The 26,984-nt window shown below is 55.0% G+C and overlaps 1 protein-coding gene across 1 annotated transcript in view; it reads left to right on the forward strand.

Moving 5' to 3' along the window:
* Nucleotides 1-26,984, forward strand: part of PPM1G (protein phosphatase, Mg2+/Mn2+ dependent 1G) — a gene marked incomplete in the record, with an annotated part of 375,123 nt that overhangs the window by 6,389 nt on the left and 341,750 nt on the right. Inside the window, 1 exon segment of the mRNA XM_053710941.1 lies at nucleotides 24,057-24,126. Coding sequence (XP_053566916.1) covers nucleotides 24,057-24,126 — 70 coding nt within the window.

Raw genomic sequence — 26,984 nt, forward strand, 5'->3', positions numbered from 1 at the left:
CCCCCCTGTAAGTTCCCGTCGAGACAGTGCCCCCCCTGTAAGTTCCCGCTGAGACAGTGCCCCCCCCTGTAAGTTCCCGCTGAGACAGTGCCCCCCCCTGTAAGTTCCCGCTGAGACAGTGCCCCCCCTGTAAGTTCCCGCTGAGACAGTGCCCCCCCTGTAAGTTCCCGTGAGACAGTGCCCCCCCTGTAAGTTCCCGCTGAGACAGTGCCCCCCCTGTAAGTTCCCGCTGAGACAGTGCCCCCCCTGTAAGTTCCCGCTGAGACAGTGCCCCCCCTGTAAGTTCCCGCTGAGACAGTGCCCCCCCCTGTAAGTTCCCGCGAGACAGTGCCCCCCCTGTAAGTTCCCGCGAGACAGTGCCCCCCCTGTAAGTTCCCGCGAGACAGTGCCCCCCCTGTAAGTTCCCGCGAGACAGTGCCCCCCCTGTAAGTTCCCGCGAGACAGTGCCCCCCCCTGTAAGTTCCCGCGAGACAGTGCCCCCCCTGTAAGTTCCCGCGAGACAGTGCCCCCCCTGTAAGTTCCCGCGAGACAGTGCCCCCCCTGTAAGTTCCCGCGAGACAGTGCCCCCCCTGTAAGTTCCCGCGAGACAGTGCCCCCCCTGTAAGTTCCCGCGAGACAGTGCCCCCCCTGTAAGTTCCCGCGAGACAGTGCCCCCCCCTGTAAGTTCCCGCGAGACAGTGCCCCCCCTGTAAGTTCCCGCGAGACAGTGCCCCCCCTGTAAGTTCCCGCGAGACAGTGCCCCCCCTGTAAGTTCCCGCGAGACAGTGCCCCCCCTGTAAGTTCCCGCGAGACAGTGCCCCCCCTGTAAGTTCCCGCGAGACAGTGCCCCCCCTGTAAGTTCCCGCGAGACAGTGCCCCCCCTGTAAGTTCCCGCGAGACAGTGCCCCCCCTGTAAGTTCCCGCGAGACAGTGCCCCCCCTGTAAGTTCCCGCGAGACAGTGCCCCCCCTGTAAGTTCCCGCGAGACAGTGCCCCCCCTGTAAGTTCCCGCGAGACAGTGCCCCCCCTGTAAGTTCCCGCGAGACAGTGCCCCCCCTGTAAGTTCCCGCGAGACAGTGCCCCCCCTGTAAGTTCCCGCGAGACAGTGCCCCCCCTGTAAGTTCCCGCGAGACAGTGCCCCCCCTGTAAGTTCCCGCGAGACAGTGCCCCCCCCTGTAAGTTCCCGCGAGACAGTGCCCCCCCTGTAAGTTCCCGCGAGACAGTGCCCCCCCTGTAAGTTCCCGCGAGACAGTGCCCCCCCTGTAAGTTCCCGCGAGACAGTGCCCCCCCTGTAAGTTCCCGCGAGACAGTGCCCCCCCTGTAAGTTCCCGCGAGACAGTGCCCCCCCCTGTAAGTTCCCGCGTGACAGTGCCCCCCCTGTAAGTTCCCGCGAGACAGTGCCCCCCCCTGTAAGTTCCCGCGAGACAGTGCCCCCCCTGTAAGTTCCCGCGAGACAGTGCCCCCCCTGTAAGTTCCCGCGAGACAGTGCCCCCCCTGTAAGTTCCCGCGAGACAGTGCCCCCCCTGTAAGTTCCCGCGAGACAGTGCCCCCCCTGTAAGTTCCCGCGAGACAGTGCCCCCCCTGTAAGTTCCCGCGAGACAGTGCCCCCCCTGTAAGTTCCCGCGAGACAGTGCCCCCCCCTGTAAGTTCCCGCGAGACAGTGCCCCCCCCTGTAAGTTCCCGCGAGACAGTGCCCCCCCTGTAAGTTCCCGCGAGACAGTGCCCCCCCTGTAAGTTCCCGCGAGACAGTGCCCCCCCTGTAAGTTCCCGCGAGACAGTGCCCCCCCTGTAAGTTCCCGCGAGACAGTGCCCCCCCTGTAAGTTCCCGCGAGACAGTGCCCCCCCTGTAAGTTCCCGCGAGACAGTGCCCCCCCTGTAAGTTCCCGCGAGACAGTGCCCCCCCTGTAAGTTCCCGCGAGACAGTGCCCCCCCTGTAAGTTCCCGCGAGACAGTGCCCCCCCCTGTAAGTTCCCGCGAGACAGTGCCCCCCCTGTAAGTTCCCGCGAGACAGTGCCCCCCCTGTAAGTTCCCGCGAGACAGTGCCCCCCCTGTAAGTTCCCGCGAGACAGTGCCCCCCCTGTAAGTTCCCGCGAGACAGTGCCCCCCCTGTAAGTTCCCGCGAGACAGTGCCCCCCCTGTAAGTTCCCGCGAGACAGTGCCCCCCCCTGTAAGTTCCCGCGAGACAGTGCCCCCCCTGTAAGTTCCCGCGAGACAGTGCCCCCCCTGTAAGTTCCCGCGAGACAGTGCCCCCCCTGTAAGTTCCCGCGAGACAGTGCCCCCCCTGTAAGTTCCCGCGAGACAGTGCCCCCCCTGTAAGTTCCCGCGAGACAGTGCCCCCCCTGTAAGTTCCCGCGAGACAGTGCCCCCCCTGTAAGTTCCCGCGAGACAGTGCCCCCCCTGTAAGTTCCCGCGAGACAGTGCCCCCCCTGTAAGTTCCCGCGAGACAGTGCCCCCCCTGTAAGTTCCCGCGAGACAGTGCCCCCCCCTGTAAGTTCCCGCGAGACAGTGCCCCCCCTGTAAGTTCCCGCGAGACAGTGCCCCCCCTGTAAGTTCCCGCGAGACAGTGCCCCCCCTGTAAGTTCCCGCGAGACAGTGCCCCCCCCTGTAAGTTCCCGCGAGACAGTGCCCCCCCTGTAAGTTCCCGCGAGACAGTGCCCCCCCCTGTAAGTTCCCGCGAGACAGTGCCCCCCCTGTAAGTTCCCGCGAGACAGTGCCCCCCCTGTAAGTTCCCGCGAGACAGTGCCCCCCCTGTAAGTTCCCGCGAGACAGTGCCCCCCCTGTAAGTTCCCGCGAGACAGTGCCCCCCCTGTAAGTTCCCGCGAGACAGTGCCCCCCCTGTAAGTTCCCGCGAGACAGTGCCCCCCCTGTAAGTTCCCGCGAGACAGTGCCCCCCCTGTAAGTTCCCGCGAGACAGTGCCCCCCCTGTAAGTTCCCGCGAGACAGTGCCCCCCCTGTAAGTTCCCGCGAGACAGTGCCCCCCCTGTAAGTTCCCGCGAGACAGTGCCCCCCCTGTAAGTTCCCGCGAGACAGTGCCCCCCCTGTAAGTTCCCGCGAGACAGTGCCCCCCTGTAAGTTCCCTGCGAGACAGTGCCCCCCTCCTGTAAGTTCCCGCGAAGACAAGTGCCCCCCCTGTAAGTAGGGTGTGCCCCCCTGAGTCGGAGACACGTGCCCCCCCTTGTAAGTCCCGCAGAGACAGTGCCCCCCCTGTAATGTTCCCGCGAGACAGTGCCCCCCTGTAAGTTCCCGCGAGGACAGTGCCCCCCCTGTAAGTTCCCGCGAGGACAGTGCCCCCCCTGTAAGGTTCCGGCCGAGACAGTGCCCCCCTGTAAGTTCCCCCGCTGAGACTAGTGCCCCCCCCTGTATGTTCCCCGCGAGACAGTGCCCCCCCTGTAAGTTCCCAGCGAGACAGTGCCCCCCCCTGTAAGTTCCCGCGGAGACTAGTGCCCCCCCTGTAGTCCCGGGCAGGCCCCCCTGTAAGTTCCCCGCGAGGACAGGTGCCCCCCCTGTAAGTTCCCGCGAGACAGTGCCCCCCCCCCTGTAAGTTCCCAGCGAGACAGTGCCCCCCCTGTAAGTTCCCCGCGAGACAGTGCCCCCCCCTGTAAGTTCCCGCGAGACAGTGCCCCCCCTGTATGTTCCCGCGGAGACAGTGCCCCCCCAGTAAGTTCCCCGCGAGACAGTGCCCCCCCTGTAAGTTCCCGCGAGGACAGTGCCCCCCCTGTAAGTTCCCGCGAGACAGTGCCCCCCCTGTAAGTTCCCGCGAGACAGTGCCCCCCCTGGTAAGTTCCCGCGAGACAGTGCCCCCCCTGTAAGTTCCCGCGAGACAGTGCCCCCCCCTGTAAGTTCCCGCGAGACAGTGCCCCCCCTGTAAGTTCCCGCGAGGACAGTGCCCCCCCTGTAAGTTCCCGCGAGACAGTGCCCCCCCTGTAAGTTCCCGCGAGACAGTGCCCCCCCCTGTAAGTTCCCGCGAGACAGTGCCCCCCCTGTAAGTTCCCCGCGAGACAGTGCCCCCCTGTAAGTTCCCGCGAGACAGTGCCTCCCCCCTGTAAGTTCCCGCGAGACAGTGCCCCCCCTGTAAGTTCCCGCGAGACAGTGCCCCCCCTGTAAGTTCCCCGCGAGACAGTGCCCCCCCCTGTAAGTTCCCGCGAGACAGTGCCCCCCTGTAAGTTCCCGCGAGACAGTGCCCCCCCTGTAAGTTCCCGCGAGACAGTGCCCCCCCTGTAAGTTCCCGCGAGACAGTGCCCCCCCTGAAGTTCCCGCGAGACAGTGCCCCCCCTGTAAGTTCCCCGCGAGACAGTGCCCCCCTGTAAGTTCCCGCGAGACAGTGCCCCCCCTGTAAGTTCCCGCGAGGACAGTGCCCCCCCCTGTAAGTTCCCGCGAGACAGTGCCCCCCCTGTAAGTTCCCGCGAGACAGTGCCCCCCCTGTAAGTTCCCGCGAGACAGTGCCCCCCCCTGTAAGTTCCCGCGAGACAGTGCCCCCCCTGTAAGTTCCCGCGAGACAGTGCCCCCCCTGTAAGTTCCCGCGGAGACAGTGCCCCCCCCTGTAAGTTCCCCGCGAGACAGTGCCCCCCCCTGTAAGTTCCCGCGAGACAGTGCCCCCCCTGTAAGTTCCCCCGCGAGACAGTGCCCCCCCTGTAAGTTCCCGCGAGACAGTGCCCCCCCTGTAAGTTCCCGCGAGACAGTGCCCCCCCTGTAAGTTCCCGCGAGACAGTACCCCCTCTGTAAGTTCCCCGTGAGACAGTACCCCCCCTGTTAGTTCCCGTGAGACAGTACCCCCCCTGTAAGTTCCCGTGAGACAGTACCCCCCCCCTGTTAGTTCCCGTGAGACAGTACCCCCCCCTGTAAGTTCCCGTGAGACAGTGCCCCCCCCTGTAAGTTCCCGTGAGACAGTGCCCCCCCTGTAAGTTCCCGTGAGACAGTGCCCCCCCCTGTAAGTTCCCGTGAGACAGTGCCCCCCCCTGTAAGTTCCCGTGAGACAGTGCCCCCCCCTGTAAGTTCCCGTGAGACAGTGCCCCCCCCTGTAAGTTCCCGTGAGACAGTACCCCCCCCCTGTAAGTTCCCGTGAGACAGTACCCCCCCCTGTAAGTTCCCGTGAGACAGTACCCCCCCCTGTAAGTTCCCGTGAGACAGTACCCCCCCCTGTAAGTTCCCGTGAGACAGTACCCCCCCCTGTAAGTTCCCGTGAGACAGTACCCCCCCTGTAAGTTCCCGTGAGACAGTGCCCCCCCTGTAAGTTCCCGTGAGACAGTGCCCCCCCTGTAAGTTCCCGTGAGACAGTGCCCCCCCCTGTAAGTTCCCGTGAGACAGTGCCCCCCCCCTGTAAGTTCCCGTGCGACAGTGCCCCCCCCCTGTAAGTTCCCGTGAGACAGTGCCCCCCCCCTGTAAGTTCCCGTGAGACAGTGCCCCCCCCCTGTAAGTTCCCGTGAGACAGTGCCCCCCCCCTGTAAGTTCCCGTGAGACAGTGCCCCCCCCTGTAAGTTCCCGTGAGACAGTGCCCCCCCCTGTAAGTTCCCGTGAGACAGTGCCCCCCCCTGTAAGTTCCCGTGAGACAGTGCCCCCCCCTGTAAGTTCCCGTGAGACAGTGCCCCCCCTGTAAGTTCCCGTGAGACAGTGCCCCCCCTGTAAGTTCCCGTGAGACAGTGCCCCCCCTGTAAGTTCCCGTGAGACAGTGCCCCCCCTGTAAGTTCCCGTGAGACAGTGCCCCCCCCTGTAAGTTCCCGTGAGACAGTGCCCCCCCTGTAAGTTCCCGTGAGACAGTGCCCCCCCTGTAAGTTCCCGTGAGACAGTGCCCCCCCTGTAAGTTCCCGTGAGACAGTGCCCCCCCCTGTAAGTTCCCGTGAGACAGTGCCCCCCCTGTAAGTTCCCGTGAGACAGTGCCCCCCCTGTAAGTTCCCGTGAGACAGTGCCCCCCCTGTAAGTTCCCGTGAGACAGTGCCCCCCCCTGTAAGTTCCCGTGAGACAGTGCCCCCCCTGTAAGTTCCCGTGAGACAGTGCCCCCCCTGTAAGTTCCCGTGAGACAGTGCCCCCCCTGTAAGTTCCCGTGAGACAGTGCCCCCCCCTGTAAGTTCCCGTGAGACAGTGCCCCCCCTGTAAGTTCCCGTGAGACAGTGCCCCCCCTGTAAGTTCCCGTGAGACAGTGCCCCCCCTGTAAGTTCCCGTGAGACAGTGCCCCCCCTGTAAGTTCCCGTGAGACAGTGCCCCCCCTGTAAGTTCCCGTGAGACAGTGCCCCCCCTGTAAGTTCCCGTGAGACAGTGCCCCCCCTGTAAGTTCCCGTGAGACAGTGCCCCCCCTGTAAGTTCCCGTGAGACAGTGCCCCCCCTGTAAGTTCCCGTGAGACAGTGCCCCCCCTGTAAGTTCCCGTGAGACAGTGCCCCCCCTGTAAGTTCCCGTGAGACAGTGCCCCCCCTGTAAGTTCCCGTGAGACAGTGCCCCCCCTGTAAGTTCCCGTGAGACAGTGCCCCCCCTGTAAGTTCCCGTGAGACAGTGCCCCCCCTGTAAGTTCCCGTGAGACAGTGCCCCCCCTGTAAGTTCCCGTGAGACAGTGCCCCCCCTGTAAGTTCCCGTGAGACAGTGCCCCCCCTGTAAGTTCCCGTGAGACAGTGCCCCCCCTGTAAGTTCCCGTGAGACAGTGCCCCCCCTGTAAGTTCCCGTGAGACAGTGCCCCCCCTGTAAGTTCCCGTGAGACAGTGCCCCCCCCTGTAAGTTCCCGTGAGACAGTGCCCCCCCTGTAAGTTCCCGTGAGACAGTGCCCCCCCTGTAAGTTCCCGTGAGACAGTGCCCCCCCTGTAAGTTCCCGTGAGACAGTGCCCCCCCTGTAAGTTCCCGTGAGACAGTGCCCCCCCTGTAAGTTCCCGTGAGACAGTGCCCCCCCTGTAAGTTCCCGTGAGACAGTGCCCCCCCTGTAAGTTCCCGTGAGACAGTGCCCCCCCTGTAAGTTCCCGTGAGACAGTGCCCCCCCTGTAAGTTCCCGTGAGACAGTGCCCCCCCTGTAAGTTCCCGTGAGACAGTGCCCCCCCTGTAAGTTCCCGTGAGACAGTGCCCCCCCTCTGTAAGTTCCCGTGAGACAGTGCCCCCCCCCTGTAAGTGCCCGTGAGACAGTGCCCCCCCCCTGTAAGTGCCCGTGAGACAGTGCCCCCCCCCTGTAAGTGCCCGTGAGACAGTGCCCCCCCCCTGTAAGTGCCCGTGAGACAGTCCCCCCCCCCCCTGTAAGTGCCCGTGAGACAGTGCCCCCCCCCCTGTAAGTGCCCGTGAGACAGTGCCCCCCCCCTGTAAGTGCCCGTGAGACAGTGCCCCCCCCCTGTAAGTGCCCGTGAGACAGTGCCCCCCCCTGTAAGTGCCCGTGAGACAGTGCCCCCCCCTGTAAGCGCCTGTGAGACAGTGCCCCCGAGATAGAGGCACCTTGTGTCTTTCACCTTATCTCTCCCTCACTGTTCCTGCACCTTGTGTCTGTCACCTGATCTCTCCCTCACTGTTCCTGCACCTTGTCTCTGTCACCTGATCTCTCCCTCACTGTTCCTGCACCTTGTCTCTGTCACCTGATCTCTCCCTCACTGTTCCTGCACCTTGTCTCTGTCACCTGATCTCTCCCTCACTGTTCCTGCACCTTGTCTCTGTCACCTGATCTCTCCCTCACTGTTCCTGCACCTTGTGTCTCTGTCACCTGATCTCCCCCCTCTCACTGTTCCTGCACCTTGTGTCTCTGTCACCTGATCTCTCCCTCACTGTTCCTGCACCTTGTGTCTCTGTCACCTGATCTCTCCCTCACTGTTCCTGCACCTTGTGTCTGTCACCTGATCTCTCCCTCACTGTTCCTGCACCTTGTCTGTCACCTGATCTCTCCCTCACTGTTCCTGCACCTTGTCTCTGTCACCTGATCTCTCCCTCACTGTTCCTCCACCTTGTGTCTGTCACCTGATCTTTCCCTCACTGTTCCTCCACCTTGTCTCTGTCACCTGATCTCTCCCTCACTGTTCCTGCACCTTGTCTCTGTCACCTTATCGCTCCCTCACTGTTCCTGCACCTTTTGTCTGTCACCTGATCTCCCTCTCACTGTTCCTGCACCTTATCTCTGTCACCTGATCTCTCCCTCACTGTTCCTGCACCTTGTCTCTGTCACCTGATCTCCCTCTCACTGTTCCTGCACCTTGTCTGTCACCTGATCTCCCTCTCACTGTTCCTGCACCTTGTCTGTCACCTGATCTCCCGCTCACTGTTCCTGCACCTTGTGTCTGTCACCTGTTCTCCCCCCTCTCACTGTTCCTGCACCTTGTCTCTGTCACCTGATCTCTCCCTCACTGTTCCTGCACCTTGTCTCTGTCACCTGATCTCTCCCTCACTGTTCCTGCACCTTGTGTCTGTCACCTGATCTCCCGCTCACTGTTCCTGCACCTTGTGTCTGTCACCTGTTCTCCCCCCTCTCACTGTTCCTGCACCTTGTCTCTGTCACCTGATCTCTCCCTCACTGTTCCTGCACCTTGTCTCTGTCACCTGATCTCTCCCTCACTGTTCCTGCACCTTGTGTCTGTCACCTGATCTCCCGCTCACTGTTCCTGCACCTTGTGTCTGTCACCTGTTCTCCCCCCTCTCACTGTTCCTGCACCTTGTCTCTGTCACCTGATCTCTCCCTCACTGTTCCTGCACCTTGTGTCTGTCACCTGATCTCCCACCTCACTGTTCCTGCACCTTGTCTTTCACCTGATCTCCCACCTCACTGTTCCTGCACCTTGTGTCTGTCACCTGTTCTCCCCCCTCTCACTGTTCCTGCACCTTGTCTCTGTCACCTGATCTCTCCCTCACTGTTCCTGCACCTTGTCTCTGTCACCTGATCTCTCCCTCACTGTTCCTCCACCTTGTATCTGTCACCTGATCTCCCTCACTGTTCCTCCACCTTGTGTCTGTCACCTGATCTCCCTCTCACTGTTCCTGCACCTTGTCTGTCACCTGATCTCCCTCTCACTGTTCCTGCACCTTGTTTCTGTCACCTGATCTCTCCCTCACTGTTCCTGCACCTTGTCTGTCACCTGATCTCCCACCTCACTATTCCTGCACCTTGTCTCTGTCACCTGATCTCTCCCTCACTGTTCCTCCACCTTGTGTCTGTCACCTGATCTTTCCCTCACTGTTCCTGCACCTTATCTCTTTCACCTGATCTCTCCCTCACTGTTCCTCCACCTTGTCTCTGTCACCTGATCTCTCCCTCACTGTTCCTGCACCTTATCTCTGTCACCTGATCTCCCTCTCACTGTTCCTGCACCTTGTGTCTGTCACCTGATCTCTCCCTCACTGTTCCTGCACCTTGTCTGTCACCTGATCTCCCTCTCACTGTTCCTCCACCTTGTCTCTGTCACCTGATCTCTCCCTCACTGTTCCTGCACCTTGTCTGTCACCTGATCTCCCTCTCACTGTTCCTCCACCTTGTCTCTGTCACCTGATCTCCCCTCTCTCACTGTTCCTGCACCTTGTCTCTGTCACCTGATCTCTCCCTCACTGTTCCTGCACCTTGTGTCTGTCACCTGATCTCTCCCATCTCACTGTTCCTGCACCTTGTGTCTGTCCCCTGATTTAACCCCTCTCACTGTTCCTGCACCTTGTGTCTTTCACCTGATCTCTCCCTCACTGTTCCTGCACCTTTTGTCTGTCACCTGATCTCCCTCTCCCTCTCACTGTTCCTGCACCTTGTGTCTGTCACCTGATCTCTCCCTCACTGTTCCTCCACCTTGTGTCTGTCACCTGATCTCCCTCACTGTTCCTCCACCTTGTGTCTGTCACCTGATCTCCCTCACTCTTCCTCCACCTTGTGTCTGTCACCTGATCTGCCCCCTCTCACTGTTCCTCCACCTTGTGTCTGTCACCTGATCTCCCTCACTCTTCCTCCACCTTGTGTCTGTCACCTGATCTCCCTCTCACTGTTCCTGCACCTTGTGTCTGTCACCTGATCTGCCCCCTCTCACTGTTCCTGCACCTTGTCTCTGTCACCTTATCTCTCCCTCACTGTTCCTGCACCTTGTGTCTGTCACCTGATCTCTCCCCTCTCACTGTTCCTGCACCTTGTCTGTCACCTGATCTCCCACCTCACTGTTCCTGCACCTTGTCTGTCACCTGATCTCGCCCTCACTGTTCCTCCACCTTGTATCTGTCACCTGATCTCCCTCACTGTTCCTCCACCTTGTATCAGTCACCTGATCTCCCTCTCACTGTTCCTGCACCTTGTCTGTCACCTGATCTCCTGCTCACTGTTCCTGCACCTTGTGTCTGTCACCTGTTCTCCCCCCTCTCACTGTTCCTGCACCTTGTCTCTGTCACCTGATCTCTCCCTCACTGTTCATGCACTTTGTCTGTCACCTGATCTCCCACCTCACTGTTCCTGCACCTTGTCTCTGTCACCTGATCTCTCCCTCACTGTTCCTCCACCTTGTGTCTGTCACCTGATCTTTCCCTTACTGTTCCTGCACCTTGTGTCTGTCACCTGATCTCTCCCTCACTGTTCCTTCACCTTATCTCTGTCACCTGATCTCTCCCTCACTGTTCCTGCACCTTGTCTCTGTCACCTTATCTCTCCCTCACTGTTCCTGCACCTTGTCTCTGTCACCTTATCTCTCCCTCACTGTTCCTGCACTTTGTCTCTGTCACCTTATCTCTCCCTCACTGTTCCTGCACCTTGTGTCTGTCACCTGATCTCTCCCTCACTGTTCCTGCACCTTGTCTGTCACCTGTTCTGCCCCCTCTCTCTGTTCCTGCACCTTGTCTCTGTCACCTTATCTCTCCCTCACTGTTCCTGCACCTTGTCTGTCACCTGATCTCCCTCTCACTGTTCCTCCACCTAGTCTCTGTCACCTGATCTCTCCCTCACTATTCCTCCACCTTGTGTCTGTCACCTGATCTCCCTCTCACTGTTCCTCCACCTTGTCTGTCACCTGATCTCCCCCCTCTCACTGTTCCTGCACCTTGTGTCTCTGTCACCTGATCTCCCCCCTCTCACTGTTCCTGCACCTTGTGTCTCTGTCACCTGTTCTGCCCCCTCTCACTGTTCCTGCACCTTGTCTCTGTCACCTAATCTCCCACCTCACTGTTCCTGCACCTTATCTCTTTCACCTGATCTCTCCCTCACTGTTCCTCCACCTTGTGTCTGTCACCTGATCTCCCCGCTCTCACTGTTCCTGCACCTTGTGTCTCTGTCACCTGATCTCCCTCTCACTGTTCCTGCACCTTGTGTCTTTCACCTGATCTCTCCCTCACTGTTCCTGCACCTTATCTCTGTCACCTTATCTCTCCCTCACTGTTCCTCCACCTTGTGTCTGTCACCTGATCTCCCTCTCACTGTTCCTGCACCTTGTCTCTGTCACCTGATCTCTCCCTCACTGTTCCTGAACCTTGTGTGTCTGTCACCTGATCTCCCCCCTCTCACTGTTCCTGCACCTTATCTCTGTCACCTGATCTCTCCCTCACTGTTCCTGCACCTTGTGTCTCTGTGACCTGATCTCTCCCTCACTGTTCCTGCACCTTGTGTCTCTGTGACCTGATCTCTCCCTCACTGTTCCTGCACCTTATCCCTGTCACCTGATCTCTCCCTCACTGTTCCTGCACCTTGTCTCTGTCACCTGATCTCTCCCATCTCACTGTTCCTGCACCTTGTGTATGTCCCCTGATTTCCCCCCTCTCACTGTTCCTGCACCTTGTGTCTGTCACCTGATCTCCCCCCTCATTGTACCTGCACCTTGTCTCTGTCACCTGATCTCCCCGCTCTCACTGTTCCTGCACCTTGTGTCTCTGTCACCTGATCTCCCCGCTCTCACTGTTCCGGCATCTTGTCTCTGTCACCTGATCTCTCCCTCACTGTTCCTGCACCTTGTCTGTCACCAGATCTCTCCCTCACTGTTCCTGCACCTTGTCTCTGTCACCTAATCTCCCACCTCACTGTTCCTGCACCTTGTGTCTCTGTCACCTGTTCTCCCCTCTCTCACTGTTCCTGCACCTTGTCTCTGTCACCTGATCTGCCCCCTCTCACTGTTCCTGCACCATGTCTCTGTCACCTGATCTCCCACCTCACTGTTCCGGCACCTTGTGTCTGTCACCTGATCTCCCTCTCACTGTTCCTGCACCTTTTCTCTGTCACCTGATCTCTCCCTCACTGTTCCTGCACCTTGTCTCTGTCACCTAATCTCCCACCTCACTGTTCCTGCACCTTGTGTCTCTGTCACCTGATCTGCCCCCTCTCACTGTTCCTGCACCTTGTCTCTGTCACCTGATCTCCCTCTCACTGTTCCTCCACCTTGTGTCTGTCACCTGATCTCCCTCTCACTGTTCCTGCACCTTTTCTCTGTCACCTGATCTCTCCCTCACTGTTCCTGCACCTTATCTCTGTCACCTGATCTCTCCCTCACTGTTCCTGCACCTTGTGTCTGTCACCTGATCTCCCTCTCACTGTTCCTGCACCTTGTCTCTGTCACCTGATCTCTCCGTCACTGTTCCTGCACCTTGTCTCTGTCACCTGATCTCTCCCTCACTGTTCCTGCACCTTGTCTCTGTCACCTGATCTCTCCCTCACTGTTCCTGCACCTTGTGTCTCTCACCTGATCTCTCCCATCTCACTGTTCCTGCACCTTGTGTCTGTCCCCTGATTTCCCCCCTCTCACTGTTCCTGCACCTTGTCTCTGTCACCTGATCTGCCCCCTCTCACTGTTCCTGCACCTTGTCTCTGTCACCTGATCTCCCACCTCACTGTTCCTGCAACTTGTCTCTGTCACCTTATCTCTCCCTCACTGTTCCTGCACCTTGTGTCTCTGTCACCTGATCTCTCCCTCACTGTTCCTGCACCTTGTCTCTGTCACCTGATCTCTCCCTCACTGTTCCTGCACCTTGTCTCTGTCACCTTATCTCTCCCTCACTGTTCCTGCACCTTGTGTCTCTGTCACCTGATCTCTCCCTCACTGTTCCTGCACCTTATCTCTGTCACCTGATCTCTCCCTCACTGTTCCTGCACCTTGTGTCTGTCACCTGATCTCCCTCTCACTGTTCCTGCACCTTGTCTGTCACCTGATCTCTCCGTCACTGTTCCTGCACCTTGTCTCTGTCACCTGATCTCTCCCTCACTGTTCCTGCACCTTGTGTCTCTCACCTGATCTCTCCCATCTCACTGTTCCTGCACCTTGTGTCTGTCCCCTGATTTCCCCCCTCTCACTGTTCCTGCACCTTGTCTCTGTCACCTGATCTGCCCCCTCTCACTGTTCCTGCACCTTGTCTCTGTCACCTGATCTCCCACCTCACTGTTCCTGCAACTTGTCTCTGTCACCTGATCTCTCCCTCACTGTTCCTGCACCTTGTCTCTGTCACCTGATCTCTCCCTCACTGTTCCTGCACCTTGTCTCTGTCACCTTATCTCTCCCTCACTGTTCCTGCACCTTGTGTCTCTGTCACCTGATCTCCCTCTCACTGTTCCTGCACCTTGTCTGTCACCTGATCTCTCCCTCACTGTTCCTGCACCTTGTCTCTGTCACCTGATCTGCCCCCTCTCACTGTTCCTGCACCTTGTCTCTGTCACCGGATCTCTCCAATCTCACTGTTCCTGCACCTTGTGTCTCTGTGACCTGATCTCTCCCTCACTGTTCCTGCACCTTGTGTCTGTAACCTTCTCTCTCACTCACTGTTCCTGCACCTTGTCTGTCACCTGATCTCCTGCTCACTGTTCCTGCACCTTGTGTCTCTGTCACCTGATCTCTCCCCTCTCACTGTTCCTACACCTTGTCTGTCACCTGATCTCCTCCTTCTCACTATTCCTCCACCTTGTCTCTGTCACCTGATCTCTCCGTCACTGTTCCTCCACCTTGTGTCTGTCACCTGATCTCTCCGTCACTGTTCCTCCACCTTGTGTCTGTCACCTGATCTCCCTCTCACTGTTCCTGCACCTTGTCTCTGTCACCTGATCTCTCCCCTCTCACTGTTCCTGCACCTTGTCTCTGTCACCTGATCTCTCCCCTCTCACTGTTCCTGCACCTTGTCTCTGTCACCTGATCTCTCCCCTCTCACTGTTCCTGCACCTTTTCTCTGTCACCTGATCTGCCCCTGCACCTTTTCTCTGTCACCTGATCTGCCCCTTGTCTCTGTCACCTGATTTCCCTCTCACTGTTCCTGCACCTTGTCTCTGTCACCTGATCTCCCTCTCACTGTTCCTGCACCTTGTGTCTGTCACCTGATCTCTCCCTCACTGTTCCTGCACCTTGTCTGTCACCTGATCTCTCCCTTACTGTTCCTGCACCTTGTCTGTCACCTGATCTCTCCCTCACTGTTCCTGCACATTGTCTGTCACCTGTTCTCCCCCCTTTTACTGTTCCTGCACCTTGTGTCTGTCACCTGATCTCTCCCTCACTGTTCCTGCACCTTGTGTCTGTCCCGTGATTTCCCCCCTCTCACTGTTCCTGCACCTTGTGTCTCTGTCACCTGATCTCTCCCTCACTGTTCCTGCACCTTGTGTCTGTCCCCTGATTTCCCCCCTCTCACTGTTCCTGCACCTTGTGTCTGTCCCCTGATTTCCCCCCTCTCACTGTTCCTGCACCTTGTGTCTGTCACCTGATCTCCCTCTCACTGTTCCTGCACCTTGTCTGTCACCTGATCTCTCTGTCACTGTTCCTGCACCTTGTCTCTGTCACCTGATCTCTCCCTCACTGTTCCTGCACCTTGTGTCTCTCACCTGATCTCTCCCATCTCACTGTTCCTGCACCTTGTGTCTGTCCCCTGATTTCCCCCCTCTCACTGTTCCTGCACCTTGTGTCTGTCACCTGATCTCCCACCTCACTGTTCCTGCAACTTGTCTCTGTCACCTGATCTCTCCCTCACTGTTCCTGCACCTTGTCTCTGTCACCTGATTTCCCCCCTCTCACTGTTCCTGCACCTTGTCTGTCACCTGATCTCCCTCTCACTGTTCCTGCACCTTGTCTGTCACCTGATCTCTCCCTCACTGTTTCTGCACCTTGTCTCTGTCACCTGATCTGCCCCCTCTCACTGTTCCTGCACCTTGTCTCTGTCACCGGATCTCTCCAATCTCACTGTTCCTGCACCTTGTGTCTCTGTGACCTGATCTCTCCCTCACTGTTCCTGCACCTTGTCTCTGTCACCTTCTCTCTCACTCACTGTTCCTGCACCTTGTGTCTGTCACCTTCTCTCTCCCTCACTGTTCCTGCACCTTGTGTCTCTGTCACCTGATCTCCCCCCTCTCACTGTTCCTGCACCTTGTGTCTGTCACCTGATTTCCCTCTCACTGTTCCTCCACCTTGTGTCTGTCACCTGATTTCCCTCTCACTGTTCCTCCACCTTGTGTCTGTCACCTGTTTTCCCTCTCACTGTTCCTGCACCTTATCTCTGTCACCTGATCTCCCTCTCACTGTTCCTCCACCTTGTCTCTGTCACCTGATCTCCCCCCTCTCACTGTTCCTGCACCTTGTCTCTGTCACCTGATCTCCCTCTCACTGTTCCTGCACCTTGTGTCTCTGTGACCTGATCTCTCCCTCACTGTTCCTGCACTTTGTCACTGTCACCTGATCTCTCCCTCACTGTTCCTGCACTTTGTCACTGTCACCTGATCTCTCCCTCACTGTTCCTGCACCTTGTGTCTGTCCCCTGATTTCCCCCCTCTCACTGTTCCTGCACCTTGTTTCTGTCACCTGATCTCCCCCCTCATTGTTCCTGCACCTTGTCTCTGTCACCTGATCTCCCCCCTCTCACTGTTCCTGCACCTTGTGTCTCACCTGATCTCTCCCTCACTGTTCCTGCACCTTGTGTCTCACCTGATCTCTCCCTCACTGTTCCTGCACCTTGTGTCTGTCACCTGATCTCTCCCTTACTGTTCCTGCACCTTCTCTGTCACCTGATCTCTCCCTCACTGTTCCTGCACCTTGTCTGTCACCTGTTCTCCCCCCTTTTACTGTTCCTGCACCTTCTGTCTCTGTCACCTGATCTCTCCCTCACTGTTCCTGCACCTTGTGTCTCTGTCACCTGTTCTCCCCCTCTCACTGTTCCTGCACCTTGTCTCTGTCACCTGATCTCTCCCTCACTGTTCCTGCACCTTGTGTCTTTCACCTGATCTCTCCCTCACTGTTCCTGCACCTTCTGTCTCTGTCACCTGATCTCTCTCTCACTGTTCCTGCACCTTCTGTCTCTGTCACCTGTTCTCTCCCTCATTGTTCCTGCACCTTGTCTCTGTCACCTGATCTCCTGCTTAGTGTTCCTGCACCTTGTGTCTGTCACCTGTTCTCCCCCTCTCACTGTTCCTGCACCTTGTCTGTCACCTGATCTCCTCCTTCTCACTATTCCTCCACCTTGTGTCTGTCACCTGATCTCCCTCTCACTGTTCCTGCACCTTGTCTTTCACCTGATCTCTCCCTCACTGTTCCTGCACCTTCTGTCTCTGTCACCTGATCTCTCCCTCACTGTTCCTGCACCTTGTGTCTGTCACCTGATCTCCCTCTCACTGTTCCTGCACCTTGTGTCTGTCACCTGATCTCCCTCTCACTGTTCCTGCACCTTGTGTCTGTCACCTGATCTCCCTCTCACTGTCACCTGATCTCTCCCTCACTGTTCCTGCAACTTGTGTCTCTGTCACCTGATCTCTCCCTCACTGTTCCGGCACCTTGTCTCTGTAACCTGATCTCTCCCTCACTGTTCCTGCACCTTGTCTCTGTCACTTGATCTCTCCCTCACTGTTCCTGCACCTTGTCTCTGTCACTTGATCTCTCCCTCACTGTTCCTCCACCTTGTGTCTGTCACCTGATCTCCCTCTCACTGTTTCTGCACCTTGTCTCTGTCACCTGATCTCTCCCTCGCTGTTCCTGCACCTTGTCTCTGTCACCTGATCTCTCCCTCACTGTTCCTGCACCTTGTCTGTCACCTGATCTCTCCCTCACTGTTCCTGCACCTTGTGTCTGTCACCTGATTTCCCTCTCACTGTTCCTGCACCTTATCTCTGTCACCTGATCTCCCTCTCACTGTTCCTCCACCTTGTCTCTGTCACCTGATCTCTCCCTCACTGTTCCTGCACCTTGTGTCTTTCACCTGATCTCTCCCTCACTGTTCCTGCACCTTCTGTCTCTGTCACCTGATCTCCCTCTCACTGTTCCTGCACCTTGTCTTTCACCTGATCTCTCCCTCACTGTTCCTGCACCTTCTGTCTCTGTCACCTGATCTCTCCCTCACTGTTCCTGCACCTTGTCTCTGTCACTTGATCTCTCCCTCACTGTTCCTGCACCTTGTCTCTGTCACTTGATCTCTCCCTCACTGTTCCTCCACCTTGTGTCTGTCACCTGATCTCCCTCTCACTGTTTCTGCACCTTGTCTCTGTCACCTGATCTCTCCCTCGCTGTTCCTGCACCTTGTCTCTGTCACCTGATCTCTCCCTCACTGTTCCTGCACCTTGTGTCTGTCACCTGATCTCTCCCTCACTGTTCCTGCACCTTGTGTCTGTCACCTGATTTCCCTCTCACTGTTCCTGCACCTTATCTCTGTCACCTGATCTCCCTCTCACTGTTCCTCCACCTTGTCTCTGTCACCTGATCTCTCCCTCACTGTTCCTGCACCTTGTCTCTGTCACCTGATCTCTCCCTCACTGTTCCTGCACCTTGTGTCTTTCACCTGATCTCTCCCTCACTGTTCCTGCACCTTCTGTCTCTGTCACCTGATCTCCCTCTCACTGTTCCTGCACCTTGTCTTTCACCTGATCTCTCCCTCACTGTTCCTGCACCTTCTGTCTCTGTCACCTGATCTCTCCCTCACTGTTCCTGCACCTTGTGTCTCTGTCACCTGTTCTCCCCCTCTCACTGTTCCTGCACCTTGTCTCTGTCACCTGATCTCTCCCTCACTGTTCCTGCACCTTGTGTCTGTCACCTGATCTCCCTCTCACTGTTCCTGCACCTTGTCTGTCACCTGATCTCTCCCTCACTGTTCCTGCACCTTGTCTCTGTCACCTGATCTCTCCCTCACTGTTCCTGCAACTTGTGTCTCTGTCACCTGATCTCTCCCTCACTGTTCCGGCACCTTGTCTCTGTCACTTGATCTCTCCCTCACTGTTCCTCCACCTTGTGTCTGTCACCTGATCTCCCTCTCACTGTTTCTGCACCTTGTCTGTCACCTGATCTCTCCCTCACTGTTCCTGCACCTTGTGTCTTTCACCTGATCTCTCCCTCACTGTTCCTGCACCTTCTGTCTCTGTCACCTGATCTCTCTCTCACTGTTCCTGCACCTTGTGTCTCTGTCACCTGTTCTCTCCCTCATTGTTCCTGCACCTTGTCTCTGTCACCTGATCTCCCCCCTCTCACTGTTCCTGCACCTTGTCTGTCACCTGATCTCCTGCTTAGTGTTCCTGCACCTTGTGTCTCTGTCACCTGATCTCTCCCTCACTGTTCCTGCACCTTGTGTCTGTCACCTGTTCTCTCCCTCATTGTTCCTGCACCTTGTCTCTGTCACCTGATCTCCCCCCTCTCACTGTTCCTGCACCTTGTGTCTGTCACCTGATCTCTCCCTCACTGTTCCTGCACCTTGTCTCTGTCACTTGATCTCTCCCTCACTGTTCCTGCAACTTGTGTCTCTGTCACCTGATCTCTCCCTCACTGTTCCGGCACCTTGTCTCTGTCACTTGATCTCTCCCTCACTGTTCCTCCACCTTGTGTCTGTCACCTGATCTCCCTCTCACTGTTTCTGCACCTTATCTCTGTCACCTGATCTCTCCCTCACTGTTCCTGCACCTTGTCTCTGTCACCTGATCTCTCCCTCACTGTTCCTGCACCTTGTGTCTTTCACCTGATCTCTCCCTCACTGTTCCTGCACCTTCTGTCTCTGTCACCTGATCTCTCTCTCACTGTTCATGCACCTTGTGTCTCTGTCACCTGTTCTCTCCCTCATTGTTCCTGCACCTTGTCTCTGTCACCTGATCTCCCCCCTCTCACTGTTCCTGCACCTTGTCTGTCACCTGATCTCCTGCTTAGTGTTCCTGCACCTTGTGTCTCTGTCACCTGATCTCTCCCTCACTGTTCCTGCACCTTGTGTCTGTCACCTGTTCTCTCCCTCATTGTTCCTGCACCTTGTCTCTGTCACCTGATCTCCCCCCTCTCACTGTTCCTGCACCTTGTGTCTGTCACCTGATCTCTCCCTCACTGTTCCTGCACCTTGTCTCTGTCACTTGATCTCTCCCTCACTGTTCCTCCACCTTGTGTCTGTCACCTGATCTCCCTTTTACTGTTCCTGCACCTTGTCTCTGTCACTTGATCTCTCCCTCACTGTTCCTCCACCTTGTGTCTGTTACCTGATCTCCCTCTCACTGTTCCTGCACCTTGTGTCTGTCACTTGATCTCTCCCTCACTGTTCCTGCACCTTGTCTCTGTCACTTGATCTCTCCCTCACTGTTCCTCCACCTTGTGTCTGTCACCTGATCTCCCCCTCACTGTTCCTGCACCTTGTGTCTGTCACCTGATCTCTCCCTCACTGTTCCTGCACCTTGTGTCTGTCACCTGATCTCTCCCTCACTGTTCCTGCACCTTGTCTCTGTCACCTGATCTCCCCCCCTCTCACTGTTCCTGCACCTTGTGTCTGTCACCTGATCTCTCCCTCACTGTTCCTCCACCTTGTGTCGGTCACCTGATCTCTCCCTCACTGTTCCTGCACCTTATCTCTGTCACCTGATCTCTCCCTCACTGTTCCTGCACCTTGTCTCTGTCACCTTATCTCTCCCTCACTGTTCGTGCACCTTGTGTCTGTCCCCTGATTCCCCCCTCACTGTTCCTGCACCTTGTGTCTGTCACCTGATCTCCCCCTCATTGTTCCTGCACCTTGTCTCTGTCACCTGATCTCCCCCCTCTCACTGTTCCTGCACCTTGTCTGTCACCTGATCTCCCTCTCACTGTTCCTGCACCTTGTGTCTTTCACCTTATCTCTCCCTCACTGTTCCTGCACCTTGTCTCTGTCACCTGATCTCTCACTCACTGTTCCTGCACCTTGTGTCTCTGTGACCTGATCTCTCCCTCACTGTTCCTGCACCTTGTCTCTGTGACCTGATCTCTCCCTCACTGTTCCTGCACTTTGTCTCTGTCACCTGATCTCTCCCTCACTGTTCCCGCACCTTGTGTCTGTCACCTGATCTCTCCCTCACTGTTCCCGCACTTTGTCTCTGTCACCTGATCTCTCCCTCACTGTTCCTGCACCTTGTGTCTGTCACCTGATCTCTCCCTCACTGTTCCTGCACTTTGTCTCTGTCACCTGATCTCTCACTCACTGTTCCTGCACCTTGTGTCTCTGTGACCTGATCTCTCCCTCACTGTTCCTGCACTTTGTCTCTGTCACCTGATCTCTCCCTCACTGTTCCTGCACTTTGTCTCTGTCACCTGATCTCTCCCTCACTGTTCCTGCACTTTGTCACTGTCACCTGATCTCTCCCTCACTGTTCCTGCACTTTGTCTCTGTGACCTGATCTCTCCCTCACTGTTCCTGCACTTTGTCTCTGTCACCTGATCTCTCCCTCACTGTTCCTGCACTTTGTCACTGTCACCTGATCTCTCCCTCACTGTTCCTGCACCTTGTGTCTGTCCCCTGATTTCCCCCCTCTCACTGTTCCTGCACCTTGTTTCTGTCACCTGATCTCCCCCCTCATTGTTCCTGCACCTTGTCTCTGTCACCTGATCTCTCCCTCACTGTTCCTGCACTTTGTCACTGTCACCTGATCTCTCCCTCACTGTTCCTGCACCTTGTGTCTGTCCCCTGATTTCCCCCCTCTCACTGTTCCTGCACCTTGTTTCTGTCACCTGATCTCCCCCCTCATTGTTCCTGCACTTTGTCTCTGTCACCTGATCTCTCCCTCACTGTTCCTGCACTTTGTCTCTGTCACCTGATCTCTCCCTCACTGTTCCTGCACCTTGTGTCTGTCCCCTGATTTCCCCCCTCTCACTGTTCCTGCACCTTGTTTCTGTCACCTGATCTCCCCCCTCATTGTTCCTGCACTTTGTCTCTGTCACCTGATCTCTCCCTCACTGTTCCTGCACTTTGTCTCTGTCACCTGATCTCTCCCTCACTGTTCCTGCACCTTGTGTCTGTCCCCTGATTTCCCCCCTCTCACTGTTCCTGCACCTTGTTTCTGTCACCTGATCTCCCCCCTCATTGTTCCTGCACTTTGTCTCTGTCACCTGATCTCTCCCTCACTGTTCCTGCACTTTGTCACTGTCACCTGATCTCTCCCTCACTGTTCCTGCACCTTGTGTCTGTCCCCTGATTTCCCCCCTCTCACTGTTCCTGCACCTTGTTTCTGTCACCTGATCTCCCCCCTCATTGTTCCTGCACCTTGTCTCTGTCACCTGATCTCCCCCCTCTCACTGTTCCTGCACCTTGTCTCTGTCACCTGATCTCTCCCTCACTGTTCCTGCACCTTGTGTCTGTCACCTGATCTCCCTCTCACTGTTCCTGCACCTTGTCTGTCACCTGATCTCTCCCTCACTGTTCCTGCACTTTGTCTCTGTCACCTGATCTCTCCCTCACTGTTCCTGCACCTTGGGTCTGTCCCCTGATTTCCCCCCTCTCACTGTTCCTGCACCTTGTTTCTGTCACCTGATCTCCCCCCTCATTGTTCCTGCACCTTGTCTCTGTCACCTGATCTCCCCCCTCTCACTGTTCCTGCACCTTGTGTCTCTGTCACCTGATCTCTCCCTCACTGTTCCGGCACCTTGTCTCTGTCACCTGATCTCTCCCTCACTGTTCCTGCACCTTGTGTCTCTGTCACCTGATCTCCCCCCTCTCACTGTTCCGGCACCTTGTGTCTCTGTCACCTGATCTCTCCCTCACTGTTCCGGCACCTTGTCTCTGTCACCTGATCTCTCCCTCACTGTTCCTGCACCTTGTCTCTCTGTCACCTGATCTCTCACTCACTGTTCCTGCACCTTGTGTCTCTGTGACCTGATCTCTCCCTCACTGTTCCTGCACTTTGTCTCTGTCACCTGATCTCCCCCCCTCTCACTGTTCCTGCACCTTGTGTCTGTCACCTGATCTCTCCCTCACTGTTCCTCCACCTTGTGTCGGTCACCTGATCTCTCCCTCACTGTTCCTGCACCTTATCTCTGTCACCTGATCTCTCCCTCACTGTTCCTGCACCTTGTCTCTGTCACCTTATCTCTCCCTCACTGTTCGTGCACCTTGTGTCTGTCCCCTGATTCCCCCCTCACTGTTCCTGCACCTTGTGTCTGTCACCTGATCTCCCCCTCATTGTTCCTGCACCTTGTCTCTGTCACCTGATCTCCCCCCTCTCACTGTTCCTGCACCTTGTCTGTCACCTGATCTCCCTCTCACTGTTCCTGCACCTTGTGTCTTTCACCTTATCTCTCCCTCACTGTTCCTGCACCTTGTCTCTGTCACCTGATCTCTCACTCACTGTTCCTGCACCTTGTGTCTCTGTGACCTGATCTCTCCCTCACTGTTCCTGCACCTTGTCTCTGTGACCTGATCTCTCCCTCACTGTTCCTGCACTTTGTCTCTGTCACCTGATCTCTCCCTCACTGTTCCCGCACCTTGTGTCTGTCACCTGATCTCTCCCTCACTGTTCCCGCACTTTGTCTCTGTCACCTGATCTCTCCCTCACTGTTCCTGCACCTTGTGTCTGTCACCTGATCTCTCCCTCACTGTTCCTGCACTTTGTCTCTGTCACCTGATCTCTCACTCACTGTTCCTGCACCTTGTGTCTCTGTGACCTGATCTCTCCCTCACTGTTCCTGCACTTTGTCTCTGTCACCTGATCTCTCCCTCACTGTTCCTGCACTTTGTCACTGTCACCTGATCTCTCCCTCACTGTTCCTGCACCTTGTGTCTGTCCCCTGATTTCCCCCCTCTCACTGTTCCTGCACCTTGTTTCTGTCACCTGATCTCCCCCCTCATTGTTCCTGCACTTTGTCTCTGTCACCTGATCTCTCCCTCACTGTTCCTGCACTTTGTCACTGTCACCTGATCTCTCCCTCACTGTTCCTGCACCTTGTGTCTGTCCCCTGATTTCCCCCCTCTCACTGTTCCTGCACCTTGTTTCTGTCACCTGATCTCCCCCCTCATTGTTCCTGCACCTTGTCTCTGTCACCTGATCTCCCCCCTCTCACTGTTCCTGCACCTTGTGTCTCTGTCACCTGATCTCTCCCTCACTGTTCCTGCACTTTGTCTCTGTCACCTGATCTCTCCCTCACTGTTCCTGCACCTTGGGTCTGTCCCCTGATTTCCCCCCTCTCACTGTTCCTGCACCTTGTTTCTGTCACCTGATCTCCCCCCTCATTGTTCCTGCACCTTGTCTCTGTCACCTGATCTCCCCCCTCTCACTGTTCCTGCACCTTGTGTCTCTGTCACCTGATCTCTCCCTCACTGTTCCGGCACCTTGTCTCTGTCACCTGATCTCTCCCTCACTGTTCCTGCACCTTGTGTCTCTGTCACCTGATCTCCCCCCTCTCACTGTTCCGGCACCTTGTGTCTCTGTCACCTGATCTCTCCCTCACTGTTCCGGCACCTTGTCTCTGTCACCTGATCTCTCCCTCACTGTTCCTGCACCTTGTCTCTCTGTCACCTGTTCTCTCCCTCATTGTTCCTGCACCTTGTCTCTGTCACCTGATCTCCCCCCTCTCACTGTTCCTGCACCTTGTGTCTCTGTCACCTGATCTCCTGCTTAGTGTTCCTGCACCTTGTGTCTGTCCCCTGATTTCCCCCCTCTCACTGTTCCTGCACCTTGTGTCTCTGTCACCTGATCTCCCCCCTCATTGTTCCTGCACCTTGTCTGTCACCTGATCTCCCCCCTCTCACTGTTCCTGCACCTTGTCTCTGTCACCTGATCTCTCCCTCACTGTTCCTGCACCTTGTCTGTCACCTGATCTCTCCCTCACTGTTCCTGCACCTTGTGTCTGTCCCCTGATCTCCCCCCTCTCACTATTCCTGCACCTTGTCTCAGTCACCTGATCTCTCCCCTTTCACTTTTCCTGCTCCGTGTCTCTGTCACCTGATCTCTCCCCTCTCACTGTTCCTGCTCTGTGTCTCTGACACCTGATCTCCTCCTCTTCCTTGTGCTTTTGGCCTGACCACCTTGTTTTTTATTTCAGGATGCTCACAACTGTATCCCTGAGTTGGACAGTGACACGGCTATGTTCTCGGTGTATGATGGACATGGAGGTGAGTGTATCATCACTGTATAGTGAAAATGAGGAGCAGTATAATGCTGCTGATATTAGGGGGTGCTGAGCTCTAGCTTATTTGCAGTATATTTTAAGTTACTGGAGTTTTATTCACCTCTGTGCCCTTTGGCTGCTGTTGTCACTTTCTGTAACTAGTAGTGATGTCACAGACTGCTTGTTCAGGGCTTTTATATGAGGGGGTCACAAGACTAAGTCATATATAGTGGATTTCTGTTAAATCATTAAAGGGTTATTGTACTGCATAAATGTTTTGTAGATGATACATTTATTTAGCCCATCTGGGAGTGTTTTTGTAACATTGAACAGTTTCGCTCACTTTTACATTCCATTGTGCTGATTTTCAGACTCTTATCCAAGCCCCAAAGTTTTAGATATATACTGATGTACACAGACATCTGACTGCTTCTGTTTGTATAATTGGTCTTTTTATATGCAGCAGAGGGGATATTCTGCTCTTGGCCCCTTTCATTGGGTGTCCCAGGCTAAATTGGGAGCTTATAATAAGTTTTTAAAAAGGTTTACACTGGATTTCTGTATCTCAGTGCATATTCTTGATAGTAGTGTCTATTACATGTAGTTAAATAAAAATTGGTGTATACTGTCCCTTTAAGTCGTCACTTGCCTAGCAAAACACACACTCGTATGTCCCCTCTCACTCACATGCACCAGTTATAGAGAGGAATACCTCCTGCCGCACACACACGTCCTCTCACTCACACACATGCACCAGTTATAGAGAGGAATACGTCCTCTCACTCACACACATGCACCAGTTATAGAGAGGAATACGTCCTCTCACTCACACACATGCACCAGTTATAGAGAGGAATACGTCCTCTCACTCACACACATGCACCAGTTATAGAGAGGAATACGTCCTCTCACACACATGCACCAGTTATAGAGAGGAATACCTCCTGCCGCACACACACGTCCTCTCACTCACACACATGCACCAGTTAGAGAGAGGAATACCTCCTGCCGCACACACACGTCCTCTCACTCACACACATGCACCAGTTATAGAGAGGAACAGGACTGTTTCTCTTGTAAGGTGTATCCAGTCCACGGATCATCCATTACTTTTGGGATATTCTCATTTCCAACAGGAAGTTGCAAGAGGACACCCACAGCAGAGCTGTAATATATCTCCTCCCCTAACTGTCATACCCAGTCATTCTCTTGCAACTCTCAACAAGCAAGGACGTTGTAGGAGAGAGTGGTTAAATATAGCTAGTTTATTTTCTTCAATCAAAAGTTTTGTTATTTTTAAATAGTACCGGAGTTGTGCTATTTTGTCTCAGGCAGTAAATAGAAGAAGAATCTGCTTGAGGTTTCTATGATCTTAGCAGGTTGTAACTAAGATCCATTGCTGTTCTCACATATGTCTGAGGGGATTACACAGATGAGGTAACTTCAGCAAGAGAATGGCGTGCAGTTTATTCTGCTATCAGGTATGTGCAGTTATAATTTTTTCTATGGATGGAAAACACTAGAAAATGCTGCTGATACCGAATTAATGTAAGTTAAGCCTGAATACAGTGATTTAATAACGACTGGTATCATGCTTACTCCCAGGGGTAATACCCTTATAATATTTACAATATAAAACGTTTACTGGCATGTTTAATCGTTTTTATATATGCTTTGGTGATAAAACTTTATTGGTGCCTAGTTTTTCCACATGGCTGGCTTAAATTTTGACTAGAAACAATTTCCACTGTTGTAGTATAAAAGCTACAGTTGGTGCAGTTAAAATTACAAACTGTGACATCCAGCTTCCCTCAAAGGCCCTCTGGATGCTATAGGACATCTCTAAAGGGCCCAAAGGCTTTCCAAAGTCGTTTATTGGGGAAGGTAGGGCCACAGCTTGCTGTGGCAGTTGGTTGTGACTGTTAAAAAACGTCTATTTCGTTTTTTTTTATCTGTTTTTTTTTAACTAAGGGGTTAATCATCCATTTGCAAGTGGGTGCAATGCTCTGTTAGCCTATTATACACACTGTAAAAATTTCATTTGATTTTCTGCATTTTTTCACTGTTTTTCAAATTCTGACAATTTGTTAATCTTAAAGGCACAGTACCGTTTTTTATATTTGCTTGTTAACTTGATTTAAAGTGTTTTCCAAGCTTGCTAGTCTCATTGCTATTCTGTATAAACATGTCTGACATAGAAGAAACTCCTTGTTTATTATGTTTAAAAGCCATGGTGGAACCCCCTCTTAGAATGTGTACCAAATGTACTTATTTCATTTTATGCAATAAAGATCATTTTCTGTCTTTAAAAAATGTATCACCAGAGGAATCTGATGAGGGCGAAGTTATGCCGACTAACTTTCCCCACGTGTCAGACCCTTTGACTCCCGCTTAAGGGACTCACGCTCAAATGGCGCCAAGTACATCTAGGGTGCCCATAGCGTTTACTTTACAAGACATGGCGGCAGTCATGGATAGTACACTGTCAGCGGTATTAGCCAGACTACCTGAACTTAGAGGTAAGCGAGATAGCTCTGGGGTTAGACAATGCAGAGCATACTGACGCTTTAAGAACCATGTCTGATACTTCCTCACAATATGTAGAAGCTGAGGAAAGAGAGCTTCAGTCAGTGGGTGATGTTAATGACTCAGGAAAGATACCTGATTCTAATATTTCTACATTTAAATTTAAGCTTGAACACCTCCGCTTATTGCTTAGGGAGGTTTTAGCTGCTCTGAATGACTGTGATACCCTTGCAGTGCCAGAGAAATTGTGTAGACTGGATAAATACTTTGCAGTGCCGGTGTGTACTGATGTTTTTCCAATACCTAAAAGGTTTACAGAAATTATTACTAAGGAAT

This window comes from Bombina bombina, chromosome 4 (assembly GCF_027579735.1).
Source record: "Bombina bombina isolate aBomBom1 chromosome 4, aBomBom1.pri, whole genome shotgun sequence".
Classification (NCBI taxonomy): Eukaryota; Metazoa; Chordata; class Amphibia; order Anura; family Bombinatoridae; genus Bombina; species Bombina bombina.